Source organism: Lathamus discolor, chromosome 15 (genome assembly GCF_037157495.1).
Source record: "Lathamus discolor isolate bLatDis1 chromosome 15, bLatDis1.hap1, whole genome shotgun sequence".
Taxonomy (NCBI): Eukaryota; Metazoa; Chordata; class Aves; order Psittaciformes; family Psittacidae; genus Lathamus; species Lathamus discolor.
The window spans coordinates 8,995,327-9,020,635 of record NC_088898.1 but is presented as its reverse complement, the minus strand read 5'-3'; the positions used below and the strand labels follow the sequence as shown (position 1 = coordinate 9,020,635).

Here is a 25,309-nt window from a genome sequence, read left to right as displayed (position 1 = left end):
TGCCTCGGGCCTTTCCTTGCAGCGAGCTGGCAGGGCTCTTTCGAAGCACTTTGGTCCTCACATTCTCCCTCCGTCAGGATCTTTGTGTGGGTGAGAATGGGAGGAACCGAAGCCAAAGCTTTTCATGAGGAGCGTTTGCAACAGAACCTGTGGTTTTGCATGGGCGGGGATTTGAGCTGGAGACAGCAGCAGGAAGCTTTATCTGATTTTCTCCATACCTCCACCATGTTACTATGCAAGGTGCCAGTTTCCAGTGTAACGAGATCCCGTGTGGGTTAAACGGCTCTGGAGCCAGTTCTATCCCCGCTCCTGGTGCAATGAACGCATGGCTCGGCACCGTCTGAAATCCACCCCTGCAAGAGGAGAATGGTGTTTCCTCCGGGAAGGGAACACAGGCACTGCAAGCAGCTGCTTCCTTTTCTTGTTAAGCCATTTGCCAAGACCGGCGGTCACTGAGATCATCACTTCCCTCCATTCCCAGCCTCCACGGATCCTCTGGCTTTTGGCAAGCCATGAAAGCAGGATGCCCAGGCTGATGAGCCGTTTTCCTGCGGGGTCTCTCAGAGCTGTCTCTTCAAGTGAACACAAGTGACTCCTCCAGCACTTGAAGCTGTCCTGGTGGCTCTGTCTGACCCTGCTGCTTTTAGTCGGAGTCCAGCATCCAGAGAGGAAGCTCGCACCCATCCTCTGTACCAGCTCAGCCTCCTGCTTGAGGAGGGCGCAGTTCTGACCCTGTGTGCTATTCCTGCTTCCCTGTGCTTTAACATCACCTATTGCTGGATACGCAGTGACCCGTTCTCAGCATTGAGGTCTTTGTTCACCTCTTCTCATTTCTCCAGCCCCCGCACTGATGCTTGACTTTGACTCTATTGGCAGCAACCAATCTGATGCAACCTTGACAGTCCTGCCCAGCTGATGGAGGAGGAGGAGGAGAAGCCTTCTGCCTGTGCCACTTCAGCTCTTCACTGCCTTTAGGGTGCAGCTCTGGACCCCGACCCTGCAGAGATGAGGGTAACTTCCAAGGCAGGACCTGCTCCCATGGCTGTGGCTTTGGTGGGGAAGCGCTTTAAAGCGTTAAACCACACTTGTGAAACCAGCCCGGGGCAGAAGTCACATGCACGAGGGAGACGGTGCAAGTTGGTGCTTGCAGCTCGTAAGAGGCAGTGCGGAGGTGCAGGCTCCTTGCCTTGGCTGAGCCCTGCCTGGTTAGCCCTTGGTGCCCAGGAGATGCAGAGAGGAGAGTGACCCAGAGCACAGGCTGGGGCTGTGGGGCTGGAGACCTCGCATGGGGCAGAGGGGGATGGCAGCAGATAAAGGACCGTGAGGAGGAGGAGGGAGCTGAGCTCGCTCCCCGGCAGCAGGAGCTGAGCTGGATCAGGTAAACCTCCACTGCTTGCTCTGGACGTGGAGCAGGACTTGCTGAATGCTTCTCTCCTGTTTAGCTGGGGCTTGGAGGGGTCCTATAAGGAAGATCCATGGCCTGAAAGAGACAAAGTCATCAGAGATGTTGGCATTGCATAAAGGATAGCAAGAGGTATAGAAACAGAGTGCAGGAGATGAGAGGATGCCCCTCATGTCGGCACAGGAGGTGGCAGAGGAGGATGTGGGGCAGACCCATTTCCATACACGGGCGGTTGTTCTGCAGTACAAGGCCAACCGAGCTCTGTGCTGCACGAAGAGGTGAAAGCAAAGCTGCTTTTCCTGATGAGCTTGTCCTGGCTGGGGAAGGCTGCTCCCCTCCTGTGGGCTGGGGAGGGCTGAGCCCTGTCCCTGCTGCATCCTGCAGGCTGAGCCGTGATCCTGCTCTTGCTTCCTGGGACTGCCTTCCAGAGACTCAAAGCTTCCAACGCCTAAGCCAGAGCGCCTTGGTTCATCTCGAAGGTAACCTGACAGCGGCACGGCGGGGTAGGTTTAATTAGTGTTTCCCTTGTCTCCCTTGTTTTTTCATTCCCTGCTTTGCTGCTTTGTACGGGGATTTCTGCCCTGTTTTGCATTTTCCCTTCCGACCGACGCTAACCTGAGGGGATTGAAGGCAAAAAGGGGAAAGGAGTGGGAAAATTCACTGAATCTCCCTTTTGATGCTCTGTAACGTGGCTGCCCGTGCTCTGCAAGGGAAATCCACGGTGAAGAGTGGGAGCTGTGCCCTTCCCATGTGCACACGCTCACTCCGCACACCCCTTGTGTGATGTGCACCATGGCTGATACCTTTAAGTGTGTGTGCAGCCCTCTGCAGGGTTTTTCTAGTCAGAGGGACCTTTTGTGTTGTCAGCCTGCTCCAGGGGAAGGTGTCCCTGCCCATGGCAAGGGCTTGGAACTGGATGAGCTTTAAGGTCCTTCCCCACCCGGACCACCCTATGATTCTCTTGCCTCAAGCTCCCTTCTGACAGTCCTTCAACCAGTGCCTATCCTGATTTAAGCCAACCAAGACGACCAGCAGCCAAAACCAAAGCGATCCTCTTTGGAAGGAGAGTGGATGAGCATTGCGGGGGACCTTTGCACCAAGAGACAGCAACAGGCTCCTGGTGCTAAAGTAAGGGCGAGCGGAGGTTGAAATGTAAATGGGAGTTTTGGAGAGCCATGGGAATTGGGTAATTGAAGCCATGGCTAATTGAAGAATAAACCTCAGAGTCCTCCCTGCGTTTGCCTTAATAACCACCCACAGCCGGTTGTAAAGGAGGTTCAAGGCTGCGTCAGCAGCGTTTGCCTGGAAAGCCCATGGGCACCGTGCCTGCTGCATGTGCCCATCAGCTCCTGGCACTGCCCGTGGTGGAGAGGAGAGGGGAAAGGAAAGCAGAGACCTTCAAGGGCTTTGCTGCTGCTGGGTGAGGGCTCCTGCTTGCCTCTGCCTTCAGTGGGTGCGTTTGTCTTGGTTGTCTGCACTGTGGCCTGTGTGTGGTGGGGAATCATCTGCCAGTGTCGGTGCATGGGGCGTTTGCACTGGCTCTGCTTCTTCTGAAAGTGCCTGCTGGAAGCAAGAGCAAAAAGCCTCTTGGCTTCACCATTATGCCCCATCCCTGGCAGTGCTCAAGGCCAGGTTGGACACAGGGGCTTGGAGCAAGCTGCTCCAGTGGAAGGGGTCCCTGCCAGTGGGACTGGATTGGAACTGGATCAGCTTTAAGGTGCCTTCCAACACAAACCAGTCTGGGATTCCGTGCTTCACAAGGAGAAATCCTGCCTATTCCTTGACTAACTGCTTACAAAATAGGAATATTTAAGGTCGTTGGGATAACTTAAGCAACATTTCAGGATAACTTTTCTACCCGTTGACAAAACGTAAAGGTAATTGCAGCAAAAGGTGAGGCTGTGCATAGCGCACTCATGGCTGGCCAACACCTGCCTGGTGATAACATCCAGTGGGAGCGGTGTCCAAAGAGCAGCGTACGCCCAAGCGGTGTGTGCTGTTACCCTTTCCCTGCAGTCTCTGCAAGGTCTGGGATGTTCTTTTCCCCTTTCCCAGGGCTGGAAGATGCCTTCTTGCCCATGGAAAGCAGGATCTCAAGGAAGCCATCAGTGGGAGTGCCAATGAGGATTTCACACTGCTCCCCAACCAGGAGAACAAGCCACCTGCCCCGGGGCTGACGCCGTGTTTCTTAGCAGTGGAAGATAAGGCAGACACACAAAGTGCTGGATTTGTGACAATACAGCACAGTCCCCACAGTCCTTCAGCATGGCCCATACAAGCCAGACTGGTGGAACTGAGAAAAACGGGTCGCTGCCCTCCATCCTCTACTGTAAGAGTGATTTAAAGGAAGGATCCCTGCAGTGGGTGAAAGGTAAGTGAGGAACTCGAGATGTAGGAATGAATGGACATCCACCTATAGGAACCCAGGACCCTGGAAGCCCTCTTCGCTAGAAACCTTTGGGAAACATCACTTGTGCTTTCCAAGTGACTCCTTTTGCCCATAGCAATTTGCTCTTTCCCTGCAGCACTGCTTCCAAAGCCGCCTGAGGTGCTGTGTAGAGGCAGGAGGCAGCTCTGTGAGTGCCTGTTCTCACAGACACCTCCATGCACCATTCAGGGCACTCTTTCTGCTTGCTGGGTGCATGGCCCAGGTTTTGCAGGGGTGAAGCAGCTTTTGTCACCCCAGCAGAAGCCAAAGAGCTGAACCCCTCTTCAGATCTCGGGTATCTCAGCTTGGCACCCAACTTGCTAGACTTTGTGCTGAGCATCCTGACCAAAGGAGGACAGGACGGTCAAGCCCAAGGCTGAGGCTGTTGGTTTTTATTCTTGCTTTATACTCACTGCCTCCACTGCTCGGATGAAATAAACCTCAGCAGACACACAGGACCTTGTTTTTCCTGGGGGTGTCAGATGCATCTGCCCTTCTCATCTTCACTCGATGCGGTCACACCCCTATTGTAATGTAATTGCCTTGTTTCACCTGGCTTCTCCTGTTCTGAGCAGTGAAGAAAGGATGAGAATGAAGGACGTAAGTGGGAGAGAAAGGGAAGGTGAGCACACACACTGCGTCAGCCAGCGCAGCAGCAGGGAGCGCAGCAGGAGCAGCCCCAGGGGACTCATTGTGGATCTGACCCCGGATCTGCAGAGGGGAAGTGAAGCTGGGTGAAATGTCAGTGAACCAGGAGCTCCGCTGAGCAAGCACTTCCTTAGCCCTCATCCCTTCCTCCTGGTGCAGCACCGCTTGTGTAAACTCTGCGCGCCAGATGGGATGCCCGGAGACCACAGCTCTCCCGTGCTGCTCCGAGGTGGCTCTGCCTCAGCCCCCGGCAACCTGCTCTTCAAACCTAGGACGGGTTGTCCTCGCCCTCCCAGGCGCCTGACTGCACCCTGGGTCTCTAGAGCACACCCCTGATCCCAGCCCTAGCTGAGACCAGAGCTGAGGGCCTTGAGCAGAGCCAGGCTGCCCAGGAGCGCTGCTGGGGCAGGGAGCTGGGTGTTGGAGGAGCTCAGTGTGAGCCACATCCCTGCCAATGTGATGGTTGAGAAGCACTTTGATTGCTCAGGCTTTGTTCAGGCTTGTGGTGAATGGGGTGGGTGGGCAATGGGGGACCTCTCTAAGAGGTAGGGAGCTCAGAACACCCAGCAGCTTGTGTCCATTGTGCTTTCAGGCCGGGATCAGCAGGGCAAGGCATTATCCTGCTGATGATCAGAGAGCTGTGTTAGCTTCTTGCTCCTGGAATGCGTTTGGGGTGTCCCCCCTTTCTGTAGGTTGCTTCCTTACAGGGGGCATGAGGCTGCTTCCAAAGCTCCTTGTGATGTCCTTAGAAATGTCCAAGGGGGACTCTTGGTCTGTTTAAAACACATCGGGCTGGTCTGCATGCCTCAGCCTTCCCTTTGTCTTGTGCTGGGGACAAAACCCATGCCAGAGCTATGCTCATGCCTCCTTTGGGCTCTTGCAGAACCCCTCAATGGGCAGGTGCTCATGGTGCTCAGCATGGACAACAACTGCTCAGCCACCTCCTTTGATATGGAGCTTTGTGCAGAGAAACTCCAGTCCCTTGGGGTTCAGGTAAGCTCCTCACGCGTTATCCCCACGGGGACCCTGTAGGAGTGAACACAAGTGGGATCAGCATCATTTGCATCTGCACCCACATCACAGACAGCTCTGCTTTAGTTCTTGTTCTGACAGTCACTTGTTTCAGTTCCACTTCAGTCTATTCCCCATGGGCTGCTAATCAGCTGTGATCTTGGCTTAAACTACCATGAAGAAACCCATTCAACACAGTGAGCTGCTTGAAAGTCACTCTGAGGGGTTGGAGCATCCCTGGGACATTCTGTCCTTTGTCATGAAAAGCTGGTTTCTCTTGCGACCTTCCCTGCACTTCCAGGGAGATAATACTGCCAATGAAGCAAGAACACACGTTTTTGGTCTCTGGTAGCTGTATGGATGAGGTTGGAGGTGTGCTCTGGGACACAGTTTGAGCTGCAGCGAAACCTGGCCCATAATGACTGCCCAGGCTAGGATTTGATGGGGTTTGGAACCCAAAACTATGGTGTGAGTCCAGTTTGCTGTTTGCTTCCTGAGCAGGTGGCAGTGGAGCAGTGGAGGAGGTTGATCCAGGATGCTGTTCTGAAGCCTGAAGTGAGACGGTACATGTTCTATAACTCCAGGGCATTCCAGATAGCCATTGCTGTGGTAAGTACAATGCAGCTGGGGTTCTTGTGCCCAAGGGACGAGAGAGGCTTAGGTGGAGAGGAGATGCTGGTTTTCACACTAGAGTTGACTCTTTTGGAAACCTCAGCGCATGGATTTTCTGTGGTTGGAGGTCAAGGCGCCATCTCCAACCCCTTGTTTCCCACCAGAGCACGGCTGAATAACCAGCCTATACTGAGGCAGTTGTACCTACAACAGGCGGTTTTTTAACTTGATTTTAAGCATCGGTACAGATTCTGGTCCTGATGCTAATTCAGACCAAAGGACCAGTCAACCTTTTGATTACTGAGGGTTTGTCTAGTCTTCTTCTTCTCCTGGGGAGAAAATCTCCTCCAGAGACCCCAACCATTAGCATCTACTGGAAGGCCGATACTTTGCAGCATGCTGAGAATGTGATAAAGTCTGACTCCTTTGTTTAGCTGCATTGATTTTTGGGGATAGCCATTATACATGTCTTCTCCTCCTTTCCCTAATATTGCAGGAACTGGTGCTCAGTGTTCTGATGGCTTTGGTACCTGTTTAGTGTAAACACATTACGTTAGTGCAAGATGATGCTGTAACACGGTGATGCTGTGACATGCTGTGCTCTGTATGTCATATTTGCTTCTAAGCAATCTCCTGCCCAAATACATGTTCCCTGAAGTAAGGGCCAATTGAATTCAATTCTGCCTTTGTGCAGAGGCCAAGTTTGTCAGTCCTTAACATAGTCCTTGACCCCAGTGTCAGCATCACCATTTACTGTGATAGAGTAGTGTCTGCACCTCCTAGAGTGTTTTGACACAGGAGCTTTCTAAATGAAGGGACTGTTAGAAGTATTATCAATATGCCTTGGTGAGTGCATTTCTTATCTAAATGGAATAACTCAGTTGAAATCCTTCCTAGGTATGAATCATCCTTAACAATTCACTCTGCGATGACTGGTAATTCTTTATAATAAACTAGGGCGCAGAGTCCTTCTAGTCCTTTCTTTTCCCTATTTATTAGTGGAAAAAACCAAACCAACTCTGTCCTTTTCATCCTCTGAAAATCTCATGTGACAATTTACGGCAAGTTATTACCCTATGAGAAGGGCCTGGTAGATTTTTTCTCTTCCCATGAGGAAGGAAGAGAGCCCTAGAGGAGGCCATGGGGATGCTGCGAGGGCTGGAGCAGCTCTGCTCTGGAGCCAGGCTGAGAGAGCTGGGCTGGGGCAGCCTGGAGAAGAGAAGGCTCCTGAAGGGGAGACCTGAGAGCAGCTCCAGTGCCTGAAGGGGCTGCAGGGAACCTGGAGAGGGGCTTGGGACAAGGGCCTGTAGGGCCAGGCCAAGGGGAATGGCTTGAACCTGCCCGAGGGGAGACTGAGCTGAGCTCTTAGGCAGAAGCTCTTCCCTGGGAGGGTGCTGAGGCGCTAGCACAGGGTGCCCAGAGAAGCTGTGGCTGCCCCATCCCTGGCAGTGCTCAAGGCCAGGTTGGACACAGGGGCTTGGAGCAAGCTGCTCCAGTGGAAGGGGTCTGTGACCTCAGAGCAATCCCAGGCACAGCTACAGACTGGGCAGAGAAGAGATTCAGAGCAGCCCTGCAGAGAAGGACTTGGGGGTGCTGGTCGATGAGAAAATGAACATGAGCCGGCTGCAGTGTGCGCTTGCAGCCCAGAAACCAACCGTATCCTGGGCTGCATCAAAAGGAGCGTGACCAGCAGGTCCAAGGAGGTGATCCTGCCCCTCTGCTCTGCTCTGGTGAGACCTCACCTGGAGCATTGTGTGCAGTTCTGGTGTCCTCAACATAGAAAGGACATGGAACTGCTGGAACAAGTCCAGAGGAGGCCACGAGGATGATCAGGGGCTGGAGCACCTCCCATATGAAGACAGGCTGAGGAAGTTGGGGCTGTTCAGCCTGGAGAAGAGAAGGATGCGTGGAGACCTCATAGCAGCCTTCCAGTATCTGAAGGGGGGCTATAGGGATGCTGGGGAGGGACTCTTCATCAGGGACTGTAGTGACAGGACAAGGGGTAATGGGTTAAAACTGAAACAGGGGAAGTTCAGGTTGGAGATAAGGAGGAAATTCTTTCCTGTTAAGGTGGTGAGGCACTGGAATGGGTTGCCCAGGGAAGCTGTGAGTGCTCCATCCCTGGCAGTGTTCAAGGCCAGGTTGGACGAAGCCTTGGGTGGGATGGTTTAGTGTGAGGTGTCCCTGCCCATGGGGGTTGGAACTGGATGATCTTGAGGTCCTTTCCAACCGTAACTATTCTATGATTCTATGGCTGTGGCAGGGGTTGGAGATGAATGAGCTTTAAGGTCCCTTCCAACCCAAACCATTCCATGATCCTTTTCTCACTTTCATGGTCCGTGTCTGTTTCTCTGGGTTTTCACAGGTTTTCTACGTGTCTCTCTGGACAAACATTTACACCACAGTCCATCTGTGCTCCTTCGGACGCTACTGGGAGGCCAGTGTGCTGGTGACCCTGGCTGCTGTAGCAGTTACTGTCGTTGTGATACTGGTTATTGACCATCGCCAGAGGAAGGTGAGAGGGTGCTGCTTGTGTGCAGGCGCAGGGAGCAGGGCTTCCTCCCACCAGAGTGTCGGGACACAGGTTGTCATCTAGATACGTACTAAGAACATAGTTATCTGGGGAAGGAAGCAGTGACTTTACAGCAGACTCGGAGATGAGGTTATGCAGCCACAATAGGTGTTGTAATACCTAAACGTAAGTGTGGGAGCTGGGCAGGATGGCCTAAACCCCTCCTTGGAGATAAAGCAGCCCTTGCAGGGCATGGTTCATGCTCCCATGGCTGGTGGAAAGCCACAGGAGCTCACCAGCGGAGCTGGCTCCTGTCCTTCTTCTCTTGGTGGCCCTTGGCTGCCGGTTGCCATCAAGAGCTTCATTCAGTTGTGCTGCTGGAGCTATGCGGTCATGGTCCAGGCACTACCACACTGCCCTGCAGCTGGTCCAGAACAAAGAGGAAGCTCCTAACCCATAGGAGTTGCAATAATGTCATTAACCCAAGGTAGACTGGGCAGCAGAAGGAAAAGGGGAGATGCTGTTAGCACGAGAGGCAACCAGCCTGCACCATCTATTGCTTGGTCAGTGTCAACTTCTGTTCATAGGAATCACAGGGGTATGGAGATTTCCAAGGAGTGAGCTGAAGAATAGTATTGGAAAGGCTTGATCCAAAATGCAGAGGGGTCTCTGCACTGATCTGAATGGATTTTGGAGCAAGCCTCTAACAACAGCTCTGCAATGATTCCTCCAAGGGGAAACCTGTCAAACGTGTGAGCGCACAGAGGTGCAGGACAGGAGTCCTTTATTTGGGCACTGCTGTGCCATGGAAGAGAGAACATGGTTCTGGAGGTCAAAACCACTGCTGCAGAGCATGTTAACTTCTCTTGCATTCTTTAACAGATAAATGTGAACACAGACGTGAGGCTGGCCGCTGTCAATGAAATCTTTATCAAACACAGTTTAATTCTGGGCATTACAGATGTCCTGGATGGGTCCCACAACATCCTACAAGTATCCTTTCTGTAGGGAACTGTTTGTGTCCCTGCTGAGTAGCCGATCATATGGAGCTGCTTGTTGATATTATGATCCATGAGGATTTCTAGGGGTGGGATGTCTAGGATTTGTTCTCCCATTGGATGACATGAGAGATTGGGTTTTTCTTGTTCTATAAATGGGGATTAAGCTATGCCCAGAGGTAATAGAAAATAATACGACTAAAAGATTGAAGTGGGATTAGTCCTTTGGGCAAGACAATTATTCCTGAAAGTGTGTTATACTCACATGACAGTGATGATTCTTAAAAAGCAGAGTGACAGCAATGTGCCTATGGCAAAAAAAAAACCAACAACAAGAAATCAACGCAGAGCAAACAGAAGTCTCCATCCCTGGGCTCATTTGGTGCTTTTCAGAGATACCTTTTCTGCATTAGGCAAAGATTTAGGGGGAAGAAGAGAGATTCAAGGCAGCGTGGAAGTGTTAGGGGAAGGTGAGAGATGCTCTCCCATATTTGCTGGTGGACTTCACACCACCCCATATGTACAGAGAGGCATGAATGGAGGGGGGACCAAGGCTGAAACACATGGTCAGAAATGGGAACAGGGAATAGGATTTGATCACGTGCTAAGTGACTGCTTTTTGTTCTGAGAAAGAAAAAAAGCTGAATTCTTCCTGAAATTGTGTGGTCAGGCTCTCACTTTAATATTAGTCATTGAAGGGCATTGCATTATCCTTGCTATTAAGATGTAGCGTTGGATAGGTGATGATTCATTTGGAATGCTGCAGGAGGGCTGGTGGGAGCGAACTTGTGCAGAATGGGGAGGAAACACTAAAAGAACCTGAATTTCATGGTTTTTATAGACCACCATGGTTTTACGCTGCAGTAAGTGAGAACTAATCCAATGAGCCTTCACTTGCCAGTCCCAGAACTGCCTGAAAGCAGAAAACAACCCAAAGATTCAGTTGATTTTGGAAAAAATAAATGGAATTAATCCCTAGAACAAAAGGAAAGAAATCAGGAAGGGGGTTAGGGGAGCTAAGTCAACATGACCCTATATTTAGATATAAGGCCTCTGAGATGAGTGATGGGCAATGCCCTGATTTATCCCAGTGTCAGGACCAGGCTGCAGAAGGTGTGTGAGGACTGGCTGCCATGTGGGGTGATGTTCCCCTTCCTCTGCCACCCCTCTGCCCTTCTCCTTTTGCTTGGCTTGAAATTGGCCCAGTGATGTTATGTGGCTCCTGAGTGTATCCTGGGTATCCCACAGGCACCAGCTGCCTCGGTTCTATCCATACCATGATCCGCAGGGAGGGCTGCAGAGGGGGAAGCATGGAAAGACTCCTTCCTTAACCAACCCATCCCAGCTGTGGTTTGTGCACTTCAGCCCGGACCGCTGCCTCCAGTCCTTATCAGCCCACATCATGGACCTGCAGAGGACCCGGGAGGTAAATGATGCTTGGGCTCTCATGGTGACCTGTGCAGGGCACTCTGATGCCCCAGCTTGGGTGGGATGGAGCTGGGCAAAGCGAACCAAGTGTCTGAGTGTCCTTCTGGGCATCCTCTGCTGTGAACTGGGAGCTGGGCAGACTGGGAGCTGGATCAGCAGCATCTGTTGGTGCTCAGTTCAGCAGGAATTTGTTTAGGTGCTGTGTGTCTGCGTAATGAATTATATGACTTTAATGAAGGAACGGCATCAAGAATCAAGGGCAAATCTGGAAAGCACGTGTCACAACTTGAAATAAGTAATGCCTTGAGCTGTCCTGAAATGAATGAGATAGCCTGAGGAGTAAGCGCTGGGTTTACTGTATGAAAATGATGTCCTCTTGGCCTTCAGGGAATGTTTCCTCTATTTGGTTGTATAAATACACAAAACCCGTGTTCTCCTGCACTGGAGGGTTGTGGGATGAGAGGTGAAGGGGGCACAACAGCCTGAGAATCAAAAGGCGGCTCATCCATCACCGTGGATGGCAGCAGATGCAGGTTGGAGGTGGGCAATCACACACCACGTCATGTATTGGCTGATATAACTCATCTGGCTTTTAAAGACTATTTTAAAGACAGGTTTTTCCATGCCAAGCTGTGGCCATTGTGCTGGGAGAAGTCACTGAAGAGGCAGCTGATGGCAGCAGGGATGTGGGATGAAGGCGCTCAGCTCCAAGCGCTGGCCATGGCTCTTGGGCAGTGCTGCGCTTCACTCTTGGGGTAACTCCTAGGAGTTAAGGGCATGCAGGAGCAAATCAAGGCTGTCCTCAAGGCACCGCTGCCTTCCTGGCTCTGGAGGCCCCCAAATCTGTTTCTCTTCCAGCCGGCCCTGCGGCACAGCCTGGATGAGCTCTGTGTGGTGATGGAAGCAGTGGTTTCCCCTGACCTGGGCACGGAGGAGGAGGCTTCGCGTGAGGAGTCCCCTCTGTTATCCAGTGGGGTGAACCTAAATAAGGAGCCTGTGACGTGCAATGAGCTGCTCCACCTCGTTCCTGAGGGACCACCAGAGGTAAGGAGAACTCATATCCCTCCCTGGGTACCAAATCGCACCTCCAGACACCTTTGATTCCAAAACCCATCCCAGCAGTCCCTGGCCACTGGGGCCACCTCCTTTATCACTAGTAGAAGCCCCTGGAAGCTTGGAGGTCCACACACACTGCCTCCAGCCCTAACAGTGCCGCGTAGTTAATGAGTACTGAGCAGCAAGTGATTAATCCTTAAGGAATTGAAGGATTGGGCTTTGCCTTGCTGGTGGCCAGGGGTCCCTGTTGGGAAGGCAGGGGTCTGTGCAGAGACCCAGCGCCTCTGTTTGGGCTGGGGACGAGGCCTGGATGTGCCCAGCCTTTGTCTCCTCCATGAGTGTGCTTTCAAAGACTTGTGCCATGCTGAGCAGCAAACGTGGCCTCATTCCTGCTCAGCAAGAAGCTTCAAATGGGAAGATTTTGATTCATTGCACAGTTTTCCACTCACTGTTACTAAGTGAATTTGGTGCAGGTGACATCCCTGCAGGTTGAAGCTCTAGAGGCAAAACAAGGCAATCGGAGGCAGGGACAGAGCAAGCAGGTCCTCAAGCAGCCCGGTTGCTTGGCCACCCACTGGTGGGGTCATGTCACACCCCCATGGGGACAGCGTGCCAGCGCTGCTGACCAGACGGGGATCTGGGACAGTTATGTATGCCGTTGGCTTCAGTCCTGTTTCTTTCAGAGAAGGACAGTCCTTGAATGAGGGAGCAAATGGCATTTAATGTGTCATCACTCGTCCTGCTCTGCTCTGACTCCCTTATTGCTTGTTCCAGGCGATGGCCCAGCAGCTCCTGGTGATCTTCAGTGGATGCTACGTCCGGCTCCTGGTGACTGGGCGGCTGCCCCGGGCCATGGCAAGGGGGCACCTAGAGCAGAGCGGCGTGCCCTGTCTGTGCCAGTTCATCCAGAGCTCTGTGCTCAACGCACACCGGAGCTGGTTCATGGCACGGTGACCCGAGGGGGCTGGAGTATGCAGAAAGGCAAGCTGTCCATACGCAACAGTGTGAAGATGTCATGGGGCAGAGTGAAGGGCTACGATTGCCCATCCTGGACTCAGCTGGATGAACAAGTGGAAGTAAGACTCTAATAAACCATACAAGACACTTGGTGCCCGCTATGGTCCAGTAGAGCTCAAAGGGCTTCACTTTGGACCACTATTAACAGGGTCACAAGGTGATTGAATTTAGCCATTTATCTCCATCCTGGCCAGAACTTGAGTTAATAATTCCTAGAAATGTCTCAAAACTCAGTACCGATGGTACCGTTCCACTTGGGTTACGATCAAAGGAAGGCTGTCAGGGGACGACTGATTGTCCCAGCTCTTGCTTCCCACCTTACTCAAGGACCAGGAGTCATTGGTTTGGTCAGTTCCTCCTCCTTAGCCTCCTTAGTTCCTGGTATGGTCAGGGGTGCTTCACCATCCAGCTCTTTACACAGAGGCCAAAGCCTGACAGGAATTCCTGAGCTTGTGGAGCAGCCCAGAGGATGAAGTGGGAGATGCACTACTGCAGCATCCCTCCATTGTGTACATCCCATCCTGCCACCGAGTATCTACCTCTTGTGCGATGTTGTACCAGAAAGGCTTTGGTACCGAAGGCCAAGCAAGGGAGCAGCAGGGGACCCAGGAGCACCGCCACTGCCCTTCTTACCGGTGCAGCCCCTGCATCTGACACAGCTCAGGGGCTGGTGTGCCCAACCTGCCTGCTGGTCAGAACCTCTGCTGGTGCCAATGGGGCAGCTCCCCTTATTGCAGTGAAACACCCAGCACTTAACTGCAGAGAAGGAGCTCAATTGCTTTGCTCAAAGGAGGAGACATCCATTTTCCCCTCACCACATCCTCCCATTAAGGAGCCAGATCCTGTTATTTTAGGGGAAAGGTGGTACTCCAGAGATTTTATAGGACCCCTTATTCGTGCAGTTCCCTTTCCTCCCCTTGCACACAGCACACTTGAGCTGAAAGGAATGGCTCAGCCCTACATCTGCCCTGTGGGTACCCTGGCAAACGTAAGAGACCACAGGGCATGACTCGAGCATTGTGCTTGTGCCAGGGTGCAACTGTGGGAATGTTTGCACCAGAGCATCCAGGAGTGACTCAGCTGAGCCACTCAAACGTATTGATGGGGCAGATCTGTCCTGAGCTGAGGTTTCTTTGCCTGCTGCTCAAAGTGATTCCATTTTGACAATTCTAATACCTGAGCAGCACGGATGGGTGATGCAGGAGCAGCCTGATGATGAGGAGCAGAAGGGTCTGGAGGAGCAGCAGCTCTTTGGGGGTATCACATGAGTGTTCTGCGAAGTCACAGTGATTTGTGTGTTTAAAATGGGCCAGGAAAAGGCTGGGGAAGGTTGGCAGCAAGGAGAGCAATCCCTCATTGCCAGCTGGGTGCGCGGTGCTGAAGTCCGGTCTTCAGCAGGGTGCTGAAATAAAGAGGAGTGTCGCAGTGAGGCATAGCGCTGGGGAAGTGGTGCTTTAGGAGGAGGCACTCACCCACCCCTCTGACTGCCCCAGAGTCAGTCTGGCCTCGCTTCCAAAGGCTCATCCTCCCTGCCACGGTCTGGGATGCAGCCACAGCATTTAAAGGCAAAACCCAGCAAGGGAAGGTAAAGCAGATTCTGCTGTTACAGTCCTTTTGCAAGGACCCCGGCTCTAAGAGAGACTGTGGATGCTGGAGCACAGGCAGGGAGGGATGGGGACCAGCACATCTCCCCTTTAGGCAGGGAGATGCGATGTGATCCCTGTCATAGAGGGGGAACAGCCAGGAATTACGCTGGACCTAGGGCAGGTTATGTCCAAAAAGTAACAGAGGAAACAGAGCTCTGGATTGAACAGGCTAAAAAGGAGTTAGTTACCGTGTCTGGCATCCTGGCTGTGTTTCAGACCACTCCATCACCAGCCTTGCTTCCCCTTCACACGCCAAGGCCACACAACAGGCTGAGTATTTACTGTGCAGAAATCCCCCCACGACCTCTTGCCTCAAACGAGAGGTTTCCTTACTGCTGCTAACCACTCAAACCATTTTCTGCCCAGCTCAGCAAAGCCGTTCTCTCCTGTCAGCCCGTCCCTCTCTCTTATATCTGCAGTGGTTTTATTTCTTCACAGCCGGCTTCCTCTTTCCTTCCCTCCCATAGGCATGTTGCTCCAGTAGCACTCGGACACACATGGGGAAGCAGGAGGCTCTTGGAATGGAGAAACACTCTGAGCATTAGTTTTGGGCAGCAGCACCAAGGGCTGAGCCCACTGTGCCATTGTGTGACTTGGGCTTGGCTGGAGGAGCTGCCTTTGGTGCTTTGTGGCTGATGGAGAACCTGGGTTTGAGGTGTCAGGGCTTAAACCTTGTGCTGTGATCTCTAAGTTGAGCTGGAGAAGGTCACTGCAGCGTGAACTTTGTGTGGAGCAGAGGAAGAAAAGGACATTGCCTCTCCTTTGCTGCTTCTGTCTGGGCTCTGCAGGGATGAGAACGTCCTTCCCTACCCAGCCAGACCTTCAAACCTTCTTGTACCACATCCCATCGTACGCATGGTGACATCCCTAGCAGATAGGGATAGAAGCATGGGCAGTAGCATTGGCCTTGGTTTCTCCAGGGTCCTTCCACCATTCCATCTCCAGATCACTGCTTGCTTTTGTCCTCACAGCAGCCATTTACTTACAAAATGCAGATTTTTGTGCAAAACCTTGCTGTGGTTTAAGCTTGTTGATTCCATTAATCTTGAGGTTAGGTGGATTCTGAAAGCTTCTGCTTTGAGAAGGACAATGTGCTTCCTGTCTCCAAACCTAACACTATCTGATTCAGGCAAACTAGAGTTTGGTTTTGATGGCCTTGCTATGGGGTTATAAAGGGGTGGTCAGCTGTGGTTGATGGAGAGCAGGTATTGATTCTGCTGGCACTGAAAGGCAGCAGCCTTGGCCACTGCAGAAGAAAGAGAAGGATCAGTGTATGATACAGAGAGGAGCCCTTGGTGTTGTTCTGCTGTTCCATGTCAAGAGATCTGTGTGAGCTCTGATGCACAAGGCTGAAAACTGTAAAATGCAGCATAGAAACCTTTGGCTGTGCTGGTGCCCTGTGATGCTGCTTGTGGTGGGAGTGAATGACAAGGTTTTGAATGGACATGGAGAATGATGTCTGCTCTAAAGCAGAGAGGACTCCCCATCACAACATCATTTGTCACTGGAGCCTGCAGCAGCGTGTGACATGAGATGTGTGGGTGTTAAGAAAGAATTAAATTCAAGAAAATAACCCCCAAATCCTGAACATCCCCCTCTAGAACTCATCCCCTTCCAACCCTGTCCGGAGGACCCCATCTTTCCATTTCACACAAGAGCTGACCAAGACAAGAGCAATGATTCCACCACAGCCTTGTGCTTCAACAGAGAGAGAAGGCATCTGGAGGAGTAAACTGCTCTTTGGAGGCTTTACTTTCAGTTGGTTGGTTCCCCCTGACTCCAGACCCGGTGTTCCAGATGGGTGCCATCCGTTGCCAATGTAGAGCTGACGCCTTGGGTTTACAGATGGAACCCTCTAGATGGTGCTAAGCTAAAGAGAAAAGTCAGTGGTGAGAGGGAGAGGTTGTCCTGTGTCACTGCCTCGGCAGGTCTTGCACTGCCTGAGGTCTCCTGGGCTAGGAGAACATCTCTGCTTGCCCTCAGCGACGTACCCGTGCAGTTCTACGCTTGCTCTTCTATGGAGCTCACCGTGTGTATTTGCAGCAAATATTCCTCAGACCCTTCTTCCACTTCATATTCCCAATGCTGGAGTGTGAGATTCCGCAACCACATCATGATTTTAACCCATGCACCTGCCACAATCCATGCAATACATCAGACAAGTTGTTTTTTGATGGCAAAAAAGTCTGTCTTAACTATTCTTTCCGCTTCATTCAGTTTTACTGCACTGAACAACTACAGCTACTACATCAGCTGAGTCCTATCTCATGCATCATTACCCAGAATCTTCACCAAATTCAAGTACAAATAATGTATGATTTGTTGATGTGACCAACCCAGAGAGAGAATTCAGGCACAGAATGGCAGGAATCATTGAGGATTAGCTATGAAGTCTGCTACATCAACAGCTGAACAGATTTTACTTTGGAGCCACAGATGGGCAGCAAATAAACTACTGAAAGAGAGCTATTGTTAGGAGAACATTTTCAAGAAGAATAGCCACGTTCAGGTCTGTTCTTCTTTTGACTAAATATACGTAGGGAGAGAACAGCTCTGTTCATCTCAGTAGCATGATACTGATACAATGCTGCTGGGAGACAACTAACTTCCTCTCGCTGTGATTTGTCTGCAGAAGGAAAAGATGCTCATAGCACTGATGGTATTAAAGCACAACCTGCTGCTTTACATAGGGCTGCAGGAGGCAGCTCTTTGGCACAAGCAGCCTTGGTTCAACTGGAGCCAAGGAGTGTTCAGCTCCCATCCAGGTGCCTGACATAGAGAGCAAGCTGACAAGTGGGTTTTGGTGTCTGTGCCATTCCTGCTGCCCCGATATCACCCTTCGCTCCATCTGGAGAGAGGCTGTTGCAGGTTTTGGTTACTCTTCAATGCAGGTTTGTTGGCCTGAGCTTTGAACATGGATACTGATGGAGTGGTGAAAGGCTGCTTTTGTCAAGCTTTCCCTCCAAGAATGGCTCAGCTCTATTCATGAGGAGCCTATAAACTAGATTGAGAGCTCAGGGACAGATTCTCTACTGTTTGAAACCCCAAATCTGGGCTGAGCAGACTGAACAGCTCAGTCCCCTTTTAAGCAGCACATTATGGTCCTAAGTGCTCAGCACTTTGCCATTTATATGAGCCTGCTCCAGAATGTGTTTTCTGCAAAGCACGTCACCCAGTGCTCAGGGACATTGGGAAGATCAGGGCAGGTACCTGGGTGCTGACGTGAGACTTGAGCTTTTCTGAAGATGAGACTCCTCAGGTTTCTGCTTCTTCTCAAGACGTGCAAACACCTCTTAAAAATGAGTTGTCAACCCATGGGCTGCAGGCAACTTATCCACTGAAACCTCTGATATAGCCCATAACCACACAACGTTGACTTGTGAAGTTCTTGAGGGACCTCATGTCATCAGAGTCCGTTTCAGTGCATCTCTGCTGCAACCACATCCATGACCTGTGTGTTCTGCAGGTAGACCTGAAGATACCTTTAGCGTGAACGAAAGTAGAGCTGTCACAAGGAGAACCTCATTGGTAAAGCAGTAGTAAAGATGTATGCAAAATGTGAGCAAGCCCAAACATGGCTTTCCTTCAGAGGTCTGGGAGGCAGGGGTGGAGGGGTCTTGGTGTGCAGGAGCTGCTGAGTCTCTTGCAATGGCAGTTTTATTTGCCTATAAATAACATAAGGAAAAGCTTTTTCTGGAGCCAAAGCTGCCATCATGTTTTTCAGAAGCTTTATTTTTGGCATCAATGGTGGGGAAATCCTGTGGAATCAAGCGTTCCTCAGGTAGGAATGTTCTTGTCACTTTCCTGACCTCTTTGCAGTGGCATGATGCTCTTTTTTTCCTTTGCTCTTCCTCCCTCATCCAGCCTGGGTGCAATCACTGTAAGAATCCTGTTTCTGAATAACTGCTTGTGGTATTTGCAAGTCTGAGGAGAGATGAAGGTGTCTGCAAGCATTTCATGGCAAAACACCCCCAAAGTGTTCCTCCTGTGCCATTCCCAACCTCTGGCAAGGTGATATCCTTGATGAGAGGGAAGAGACACATCTCATTAATCAACAGCCATGACATGGGAAGGGCTTCAGGAGGATGGGGAGCTTGTAAGAGCCTCAAGGAGAGAGCAGTGGTTGGTTTGTCCCAGGGCAGATGGGTGCCGGCGGTGCCAGCCTGGCTTGGCTCATCCCCAGGTACTCTGAGCAAATACCAGCAGCAGAGCCAACAGAGGAGCTCCCTCGGGGTGTATTTCATCTCCTGTTGTTTGCTAATTGCTAACAAGGAAGTGCATTTTGAGGTGCTTTGCCCACAGGATCAAGATCACTGTCCCCTGCGTCGCCTCTGGATGCACATAAATGAGTGAACACGTAAGTCCGAGCTCAAAAGACCCGTCTGCATCTTCTTCGGCAGCCTGCTGCCATGTAGGGCAGCCTTAAAAACCTGTACAAAACAGGCAACTGTATAAAACAGTGCTGAAAGCCCTGCTCAGACTGGATATATCTGCTTCCTTCATGCCCACACAGCCAGATGCCTGTTCTTATGTGACCCAGTTTGCTCTTGGCAAATGCTATTTGGCTGTCTTGTAACTGAGTTGTCATCACAGGGCTTGTGCAGGGTTTAGCGTCACATCCATGCTCTGCTTTGCCTTTCTGACCCCCAGATCATGGTCTCTTCAAGGAGATTTTGGGATGGCTGCTGGAACTCCAGTCTTTCACCCATTAGATACCAGCGTTTCCAATGCTACCAAATATTAGATGCATTTTGTTTTAATGTATACAGTCCCCATGTTTTGCTGTAAGCCTGCTGCTGTGCTGGTGCTTCTTAACAATATCTATTCTTCTGCATGGGGAGGGTTTGTTAGCGTGTCTTCTTTGCCGAGCTGCCCATTCTTCTGCTTCTCTTTGCTTGCTTTCTGGTTTCAGATTTTCAGCCCGTTCGTGTTATGAACCAAAGCTAAAACTGCCCCTTCACATGAGCTGGAGCAATTTTAGAAGCAGAAATTTGCCTGCTCTCTGGAAGCTGTGGGTTTGTTTTCAGGGCATCAGTGCAACCACACCAGTACGCACCAGTCCCTAGGGCGGATTCAGTGTTGGCAGGGGCTGCCTGGAGCATGCCACGGCACAGTGCAATGCAGATGCTCTTCCTCCCCACCTTCCAGCATCCAGATTTGCTTGTCACCAAGAACTGGAGCTCCTGACTTCAAGGGAGAAACTGGTTTTGACAGAAACCAGTTTTGGTACCCTTTAATAGCTAAAAAGAAAGTATTTATCCACAGTCCTTGCCTGTTACCACAGTGTTTGCAGCCCATCTCATGTGATGTACTTCCATTAGGAAAGAAGTGCCTCTGTGATTCAATTATGTTACAGTGCTGCAGGGCAGCCAAATGGGCATAGGATTTTTGGCTCAACACTGAGTATTCTGGGGGGGTTTATGATGGCACCATGGCTTCTAAAGCACAGCAGAACTTCCAGCAATGAGAGGCTGCAGTGGCAGGATGGAAAGGGAAGTGTCTCTCGTTGTGCTCCTCCACAGGAGGGTCATGGAGCTGCTGGAGTGAGGCCAGAGGAGGCCGCGGAGCTGCTGCGAGGGCTGGAGCAGCTCTGCTCTGGAGCCAGGCTGAGAGAGCTGGGCTGGGGCAGCCTGGACAAGAGAAGGCTCCTGAAGGGGAGACCTGAGAGCAGCTCCAGTGCCTAAAGGGGCTGCAGGGAACCTGGAGAGGGGCTTGGGACAAGGGCCTGTAGGGACAGGCCAAGGGGAATGGCTTGAACCTGCCCGAGGGGAGACTGAGCTGAGCTCTTAGGCAGAAGCTCTTCCCTGTGAGGGTGCTGAGGCGCTGGCACAGGGTGCCCAGAGAAGGTTTGGGATGTGTTTAATAGGGAACTGGAGAAAGTGTCAGCCTTGCTGAGCTCTGCTTCACCATCACAAGGAGCTGTGGGAAGTCGATGCCAAAGGATTTATTACGTGCAGGATGGGCCAGGGCTGTGCTTGGCGGCTGGCTCAGTTGCTGATTTTAGCTTAATCATAAACCAGCCACTGGTGAATGTTGCCCAGCATCTCTCAGGTACTGGGCGTAATCCAAGGACTGATGCATCAGCTTCAGGGTGTGTTTTACTTAAAGGCTTTACTTAAGTGGTTCCCACCACTTTCTTGTGGGGGGAGGATACCTAGAAAGCCTCAAAAGTGATTACTTGCAGTAGGAAATAACCCATCGGAATTCATACTCATGGGGAATTTTCCACTGAGTGAAGTTTTACTGGGTGAAAACTCGAGGTAGAATTCATAGAGCTGAAATCTTTGGTGGTTTCTGACCAGATTTTGTGCCATTGTTTGAAAGAAGATAGTGAAAAAATGATCCTTAGCCAGGGTTCTATCTAGACCCCTGCTAGTTATGATTCTGTATTTGATTGACTTCAAGGGAACTACATCAGCTTGCAAGCACTGACGGTGTGGTCTGTCAGCTTTGAGAGCAAGTGAAGTAAGAATGATTGATACTGCCTTAAATGGAGAAGAGCTTTTTAGAGCAGGCCAGGAATGTGGTTGTTAATGGAATGTTAAGGAAAAACCGTCTCTGTGCTGCTGTACAAACCCCAGGGTGGCTGTAGGCCAGGCGGCTTACTGCCTGGGCCTGATGTGACTTTTATCCTGTCATTTTCAGTCTCCAAAATCAGCTCCCTTGACCTTAACACGCTTAGCCTGGTTTTACAGCTTTGTAAATGGGGCTAAAATCGAGTTTTCTTTTCCTATGAGAGGGTGAAATTGGTGGATTTGTGAAGAGCCCAGCCAGCCGAAGCTTCTGCAATGCTGACATCCCAGAGCAGAGTGACAGTAGGGTTTTCAGAACCACCTAGCAGACCTCCAGCATCCCCATGTTGTGGGCTGTGAGCCTTTGTAAACCCCAGCAAAGGCCCGACTAAGGCAAGCAGCTTTCAAGTGACTCCCGTAGATGAGGATGTTAAGGTCATTCTCACACAGGGACACGGGAATAGGAAGCGGGTCCATGAGTGAAGTGGTCCATGAAGCAGACGCTGCTCCCAGCTGAGTGCCTGTTGCACCACAGAGAAACTTCAGTGCCGTGGCCCCCATCAGCTGCTTCCCATCACATAATCCTACCCAACCACAATGGGGAAGTGCAGAAAATCGGTGAGAAACTTGGAGGCTTTGCAGGTATTTCAGGTAGACGCCAGATAAGCAGTGATGATGCTGAGCGTGACCATGGAGAGGAGACCTGGCGCTTGCCTGCTGCATGCAGTCACTTGTCTCTTGGTGGACGCTAGGAGTGCAGTGCTGTGCAATGGAGGTAATGATGGGGCTTGCAAAAAGGGGTGGTCAGAACCACAGAATGACAGAACAGTTTGGGTTGTAAAGGACTTTAAGATCGCCTACTTACAACCCCCTGCCATGGGCAGGGAAAACGGCTTGTGATGCTTGACTCAGCTGAAGCTTTGTGGCGTGAGATGCCTGAGAAATCGCACTGTTTCATTTATATGTGAGAAAAATTGGGAAAATCAGGAAATTTGGCAGTAAATCAGGATTAAGTACACCCCCAAGACATGCACAGGGCATGCTTGCTGGAGAGTACAGGGAACACAGGGATGCTGTTCATGATCATTGAGAAACAGACGCTGAGTCAAAGCTGCTGTTGCTGCATGGGCCAGCTGGAGCTCTTGCTCTTGCTCATGCTCTTGCTCTGCCTTTGTAAAGTTCCCTTGCAGGCAGCAGCACTTTATGATGCTTGTCATACTTCAGCAGTTTCTGGCAGGGTGATAGAGCCAGGGCTTTCTGCCTGATCCTGAAATGTAGCCCCAGTGTCCCTGAGTCAAGTGTTCCTAGGAAAAATGGATTAATAGCTATTAATATCAATATTAACAACTATTAATCAAGAAGAAATCAAGCAGATTCCCACGCTGCACAGCAGATGCTGTCTCCATCAGTGAGATCCATCAAAGAGTCTCACCACTGGAGCTGACTGTGGCAAGAGGAGTGAAAAGACTGAGATCTGTGTTGTGAGAGCTGTCTGTGCTGTTCAGTTTGAGGCTGGGCTGCACCTGGTCTGCCCCAGGTCTGTATTTTATCATCACTAAGTAACACCTCTCGCTGCCTACACATTTAGCTTCTCAACCAAGGTTTTACACTCAGCCTCTCCTCTCTGTTATATGGTTTCCACCTCATAGAATCTTAGAATGATAGAATGGTTTGGAGCCAATTAAAAGTACTTTAAAGCTCACCCAGTTCCAACCCCCTGCCACAGGCAGGAACACCTTCCACTAGAGCAGGTTGCTCCAAGCCCCATCCAACTTGGCCTTATGTCAAAGATGGTGTCTCTAGGACCAGCTTCCGCATCCAGGAGTGAGGGAATTCAGGGATAACAGCTCTTCAGGAGATCTGCTATCCCTGAATTCAGGAAGATCTTCAGATCTTCCCTGAAAGGAACAGATGACGTCTCCTGGGGTATAGAAATCCCCAAAGGCCTCTTCTGTTTGGCACAGTCTAGTGATGCACAAGTTGGTGCAGGACCGACGTTCTGCTGGTACCCTGAGGCCACCCTGCCAAACGTGCTCAGCTCTATCCATGTGGATCCATGCAGCACCCGGCAGACACAGCCCTCCTTTCTAATCCTTGCTCTTCTCCTTCCTCATGAGACAAACCAGACCTGGAGGATGTAACAGATCATGTGGAAGGTTTCCTAAATAGGCACAACAGTCAGGTTCCCGGTGCAGGGCAAGAAACACCAGCTCCTATCCTGGCCCTGCTCTTGCTGTGCTCTTATGCAAGCAGCTTCACTTCCCCATTTCCTCCATGTCTGATGAGCTGAGATGTTTTTCTGGGCAGGAGCAGTGCTCTGTTTTGTTCCGGTGAAGCATTGCCTGTGAGAGAAACTGATGGGGTAAAAATACCCACATCACGTTGGGCAAGAAGCAGCTCCCTCCCAGGGCTCACACTGCCCTATGGCATGGACCCTGCTGCAGGTCTCCAACCCAATCCATGCAGGATCCCCAGCACCAGCGGCTCAAAGGCCCTAAAGTGCTGCTGCTGCAACACCTTGCCTGGGTCCTGGGTGTCAGCAGGACTTGGATGGGAGAGGGAAGAAGGGCACGGCTGGGAGTTCACTTGTGTTGGTACAGATTCTGTCAACAGGGGTCTCAAAGGTTATGATTTTCATTCATTTTTTTAGCATACTGGTAGAGAAACATCAATTCCAGGAGGATAGTATTTCCTCCTTGGTATAAATCCTTATAAATAATTCCCTACAAGGGCAAATCATCATCTCCCAGTAGACTTTGGATTACTAAATCTATAGCAGTTCCGAATTGTGGTGTCGTCTGCTTTCACTCAGTGTTCAAGCCCATTACTATAGCTGTTCATAGAAATAACCCCAGCTACCTTTCGTTTGTCCTTGGCCACCTTATTATCATTCTTATTATGTAAGAAAACCACAGAAAACAAATTGAGAAACGGGATAAAAGAAATGACAAAGTACCAAGGAGATTAAATGTTATTCTGAAGAGTCTTGCCAATGCTGTTGTTTGCTGAAGGATGCTTAGAATTCATTTCCTATGATAAGCTGCTGGATAGAGGGGTTTTATACGTTTGCATTCTTCCATATGTCTGTGGGTAAAAACCTCTGTACCTAATCCATCCGTCCCAGCAGCTCTGCTGTATCATGTCCACTGGCACTGGAGACAGGGTTGAATTAACTCCAAGATAGATTGAAAGCTGTATTACAAATTACTGAGGCAAGAAGCTACTGCAGATGCTTGGAAGGCAAAAAGAACTCATCAATGTGGTTCCTCTGCACATCTCAAGCTGCTGATGTCAGGGAGTGCAGAGTCTTGTGGCTTGGAGGGATTTTGTTGGGCAATTTGGGCTCCATCCAGGCTTTAGCACTCGACTGTGAGTCTGTGTTTTGGGACTGTGTGGGAGCTGGGGGATTCTGCCCATGATGATTACAGCGTCATGAATACAACTGCTTGTTCTCCACTTACTGTCTCTGAATGGAAGCATGGCCTCTGCCTCCACCACTGTATCCCACCAGAAAGCATTTATGGCAGTGACAAGGATGAGGTCACTTCTTTATAAGGAACAAATGTATTACCCACATCAAAGAGAGGATTGGAAACACACATCCACATAGCTTGGCACTCTCTTTGGGTGCGAAGGCCCATGCTTACAGCAAAGTCTGCTCCATTTCTGCTACAAACTTCTAGATGCGAGGAAGAAATCAATTTGCCCAGAGAGGTGGTGGATGCACCATTCCCGGAGACATTCAAAGCCAGGCTGGATGTGGTCCTGGGCAACCTGATCCAGTTGAGGATGTCCCTGCTCATTGCAGGGGGTCAGACTGGATGAGCTTTGAAGCTGCCTTCCAACCCAAACCATTCTATGATTGTTTTCTCAATATCTCAATGAAAGGCACTGGGCACCTCTGGGTGCTAAAAGTCCCCAAGCCATGGATACACAGAGAAAAGTGTAGTAGGAAAAAATGAAAATCCAAAACCTAATGTCAAACACAGGGGAAGAAAATATTGTATTATTCTTAACTACTTTTTAACTGCATCTTCTG

General features: G+C 50.7%; 1 protein-coding gene across 1 annotated transcript; it reads left to right on the top strand.

Moving 5' to 3' along the window:
• Nucleotides 1–3,460: 3,460 nt before the first annotated feature.
• On the top strand, nt 3,461–13,204 carry TMEM268 (transmembrane protein 268). The gene is made up of 8 exons (XM_065695702.1): nt 3,461–3,773; nt 5,362–5,471; nt 5,991–6,098; nt 8,467–8,616; nt 9,496–9,606; nt 10,957–11,037; nt 11,898–12,083; nt 12,870–13,204. Exons 1-8 carry the CDS (start codon nt 3,668–3,670, stop codon nt 13,047–13,049), a joined length of 1,032 nt encoding a protein of 343 aa, XP_065551774.1. The 5' UTR covers nt 3,461–3,667; the 3' UTR covers nt 13,050–13,204.
• The last annotated feature ends 12,105 nt before the right edge of the window (nt 13,205–25,309 follow it).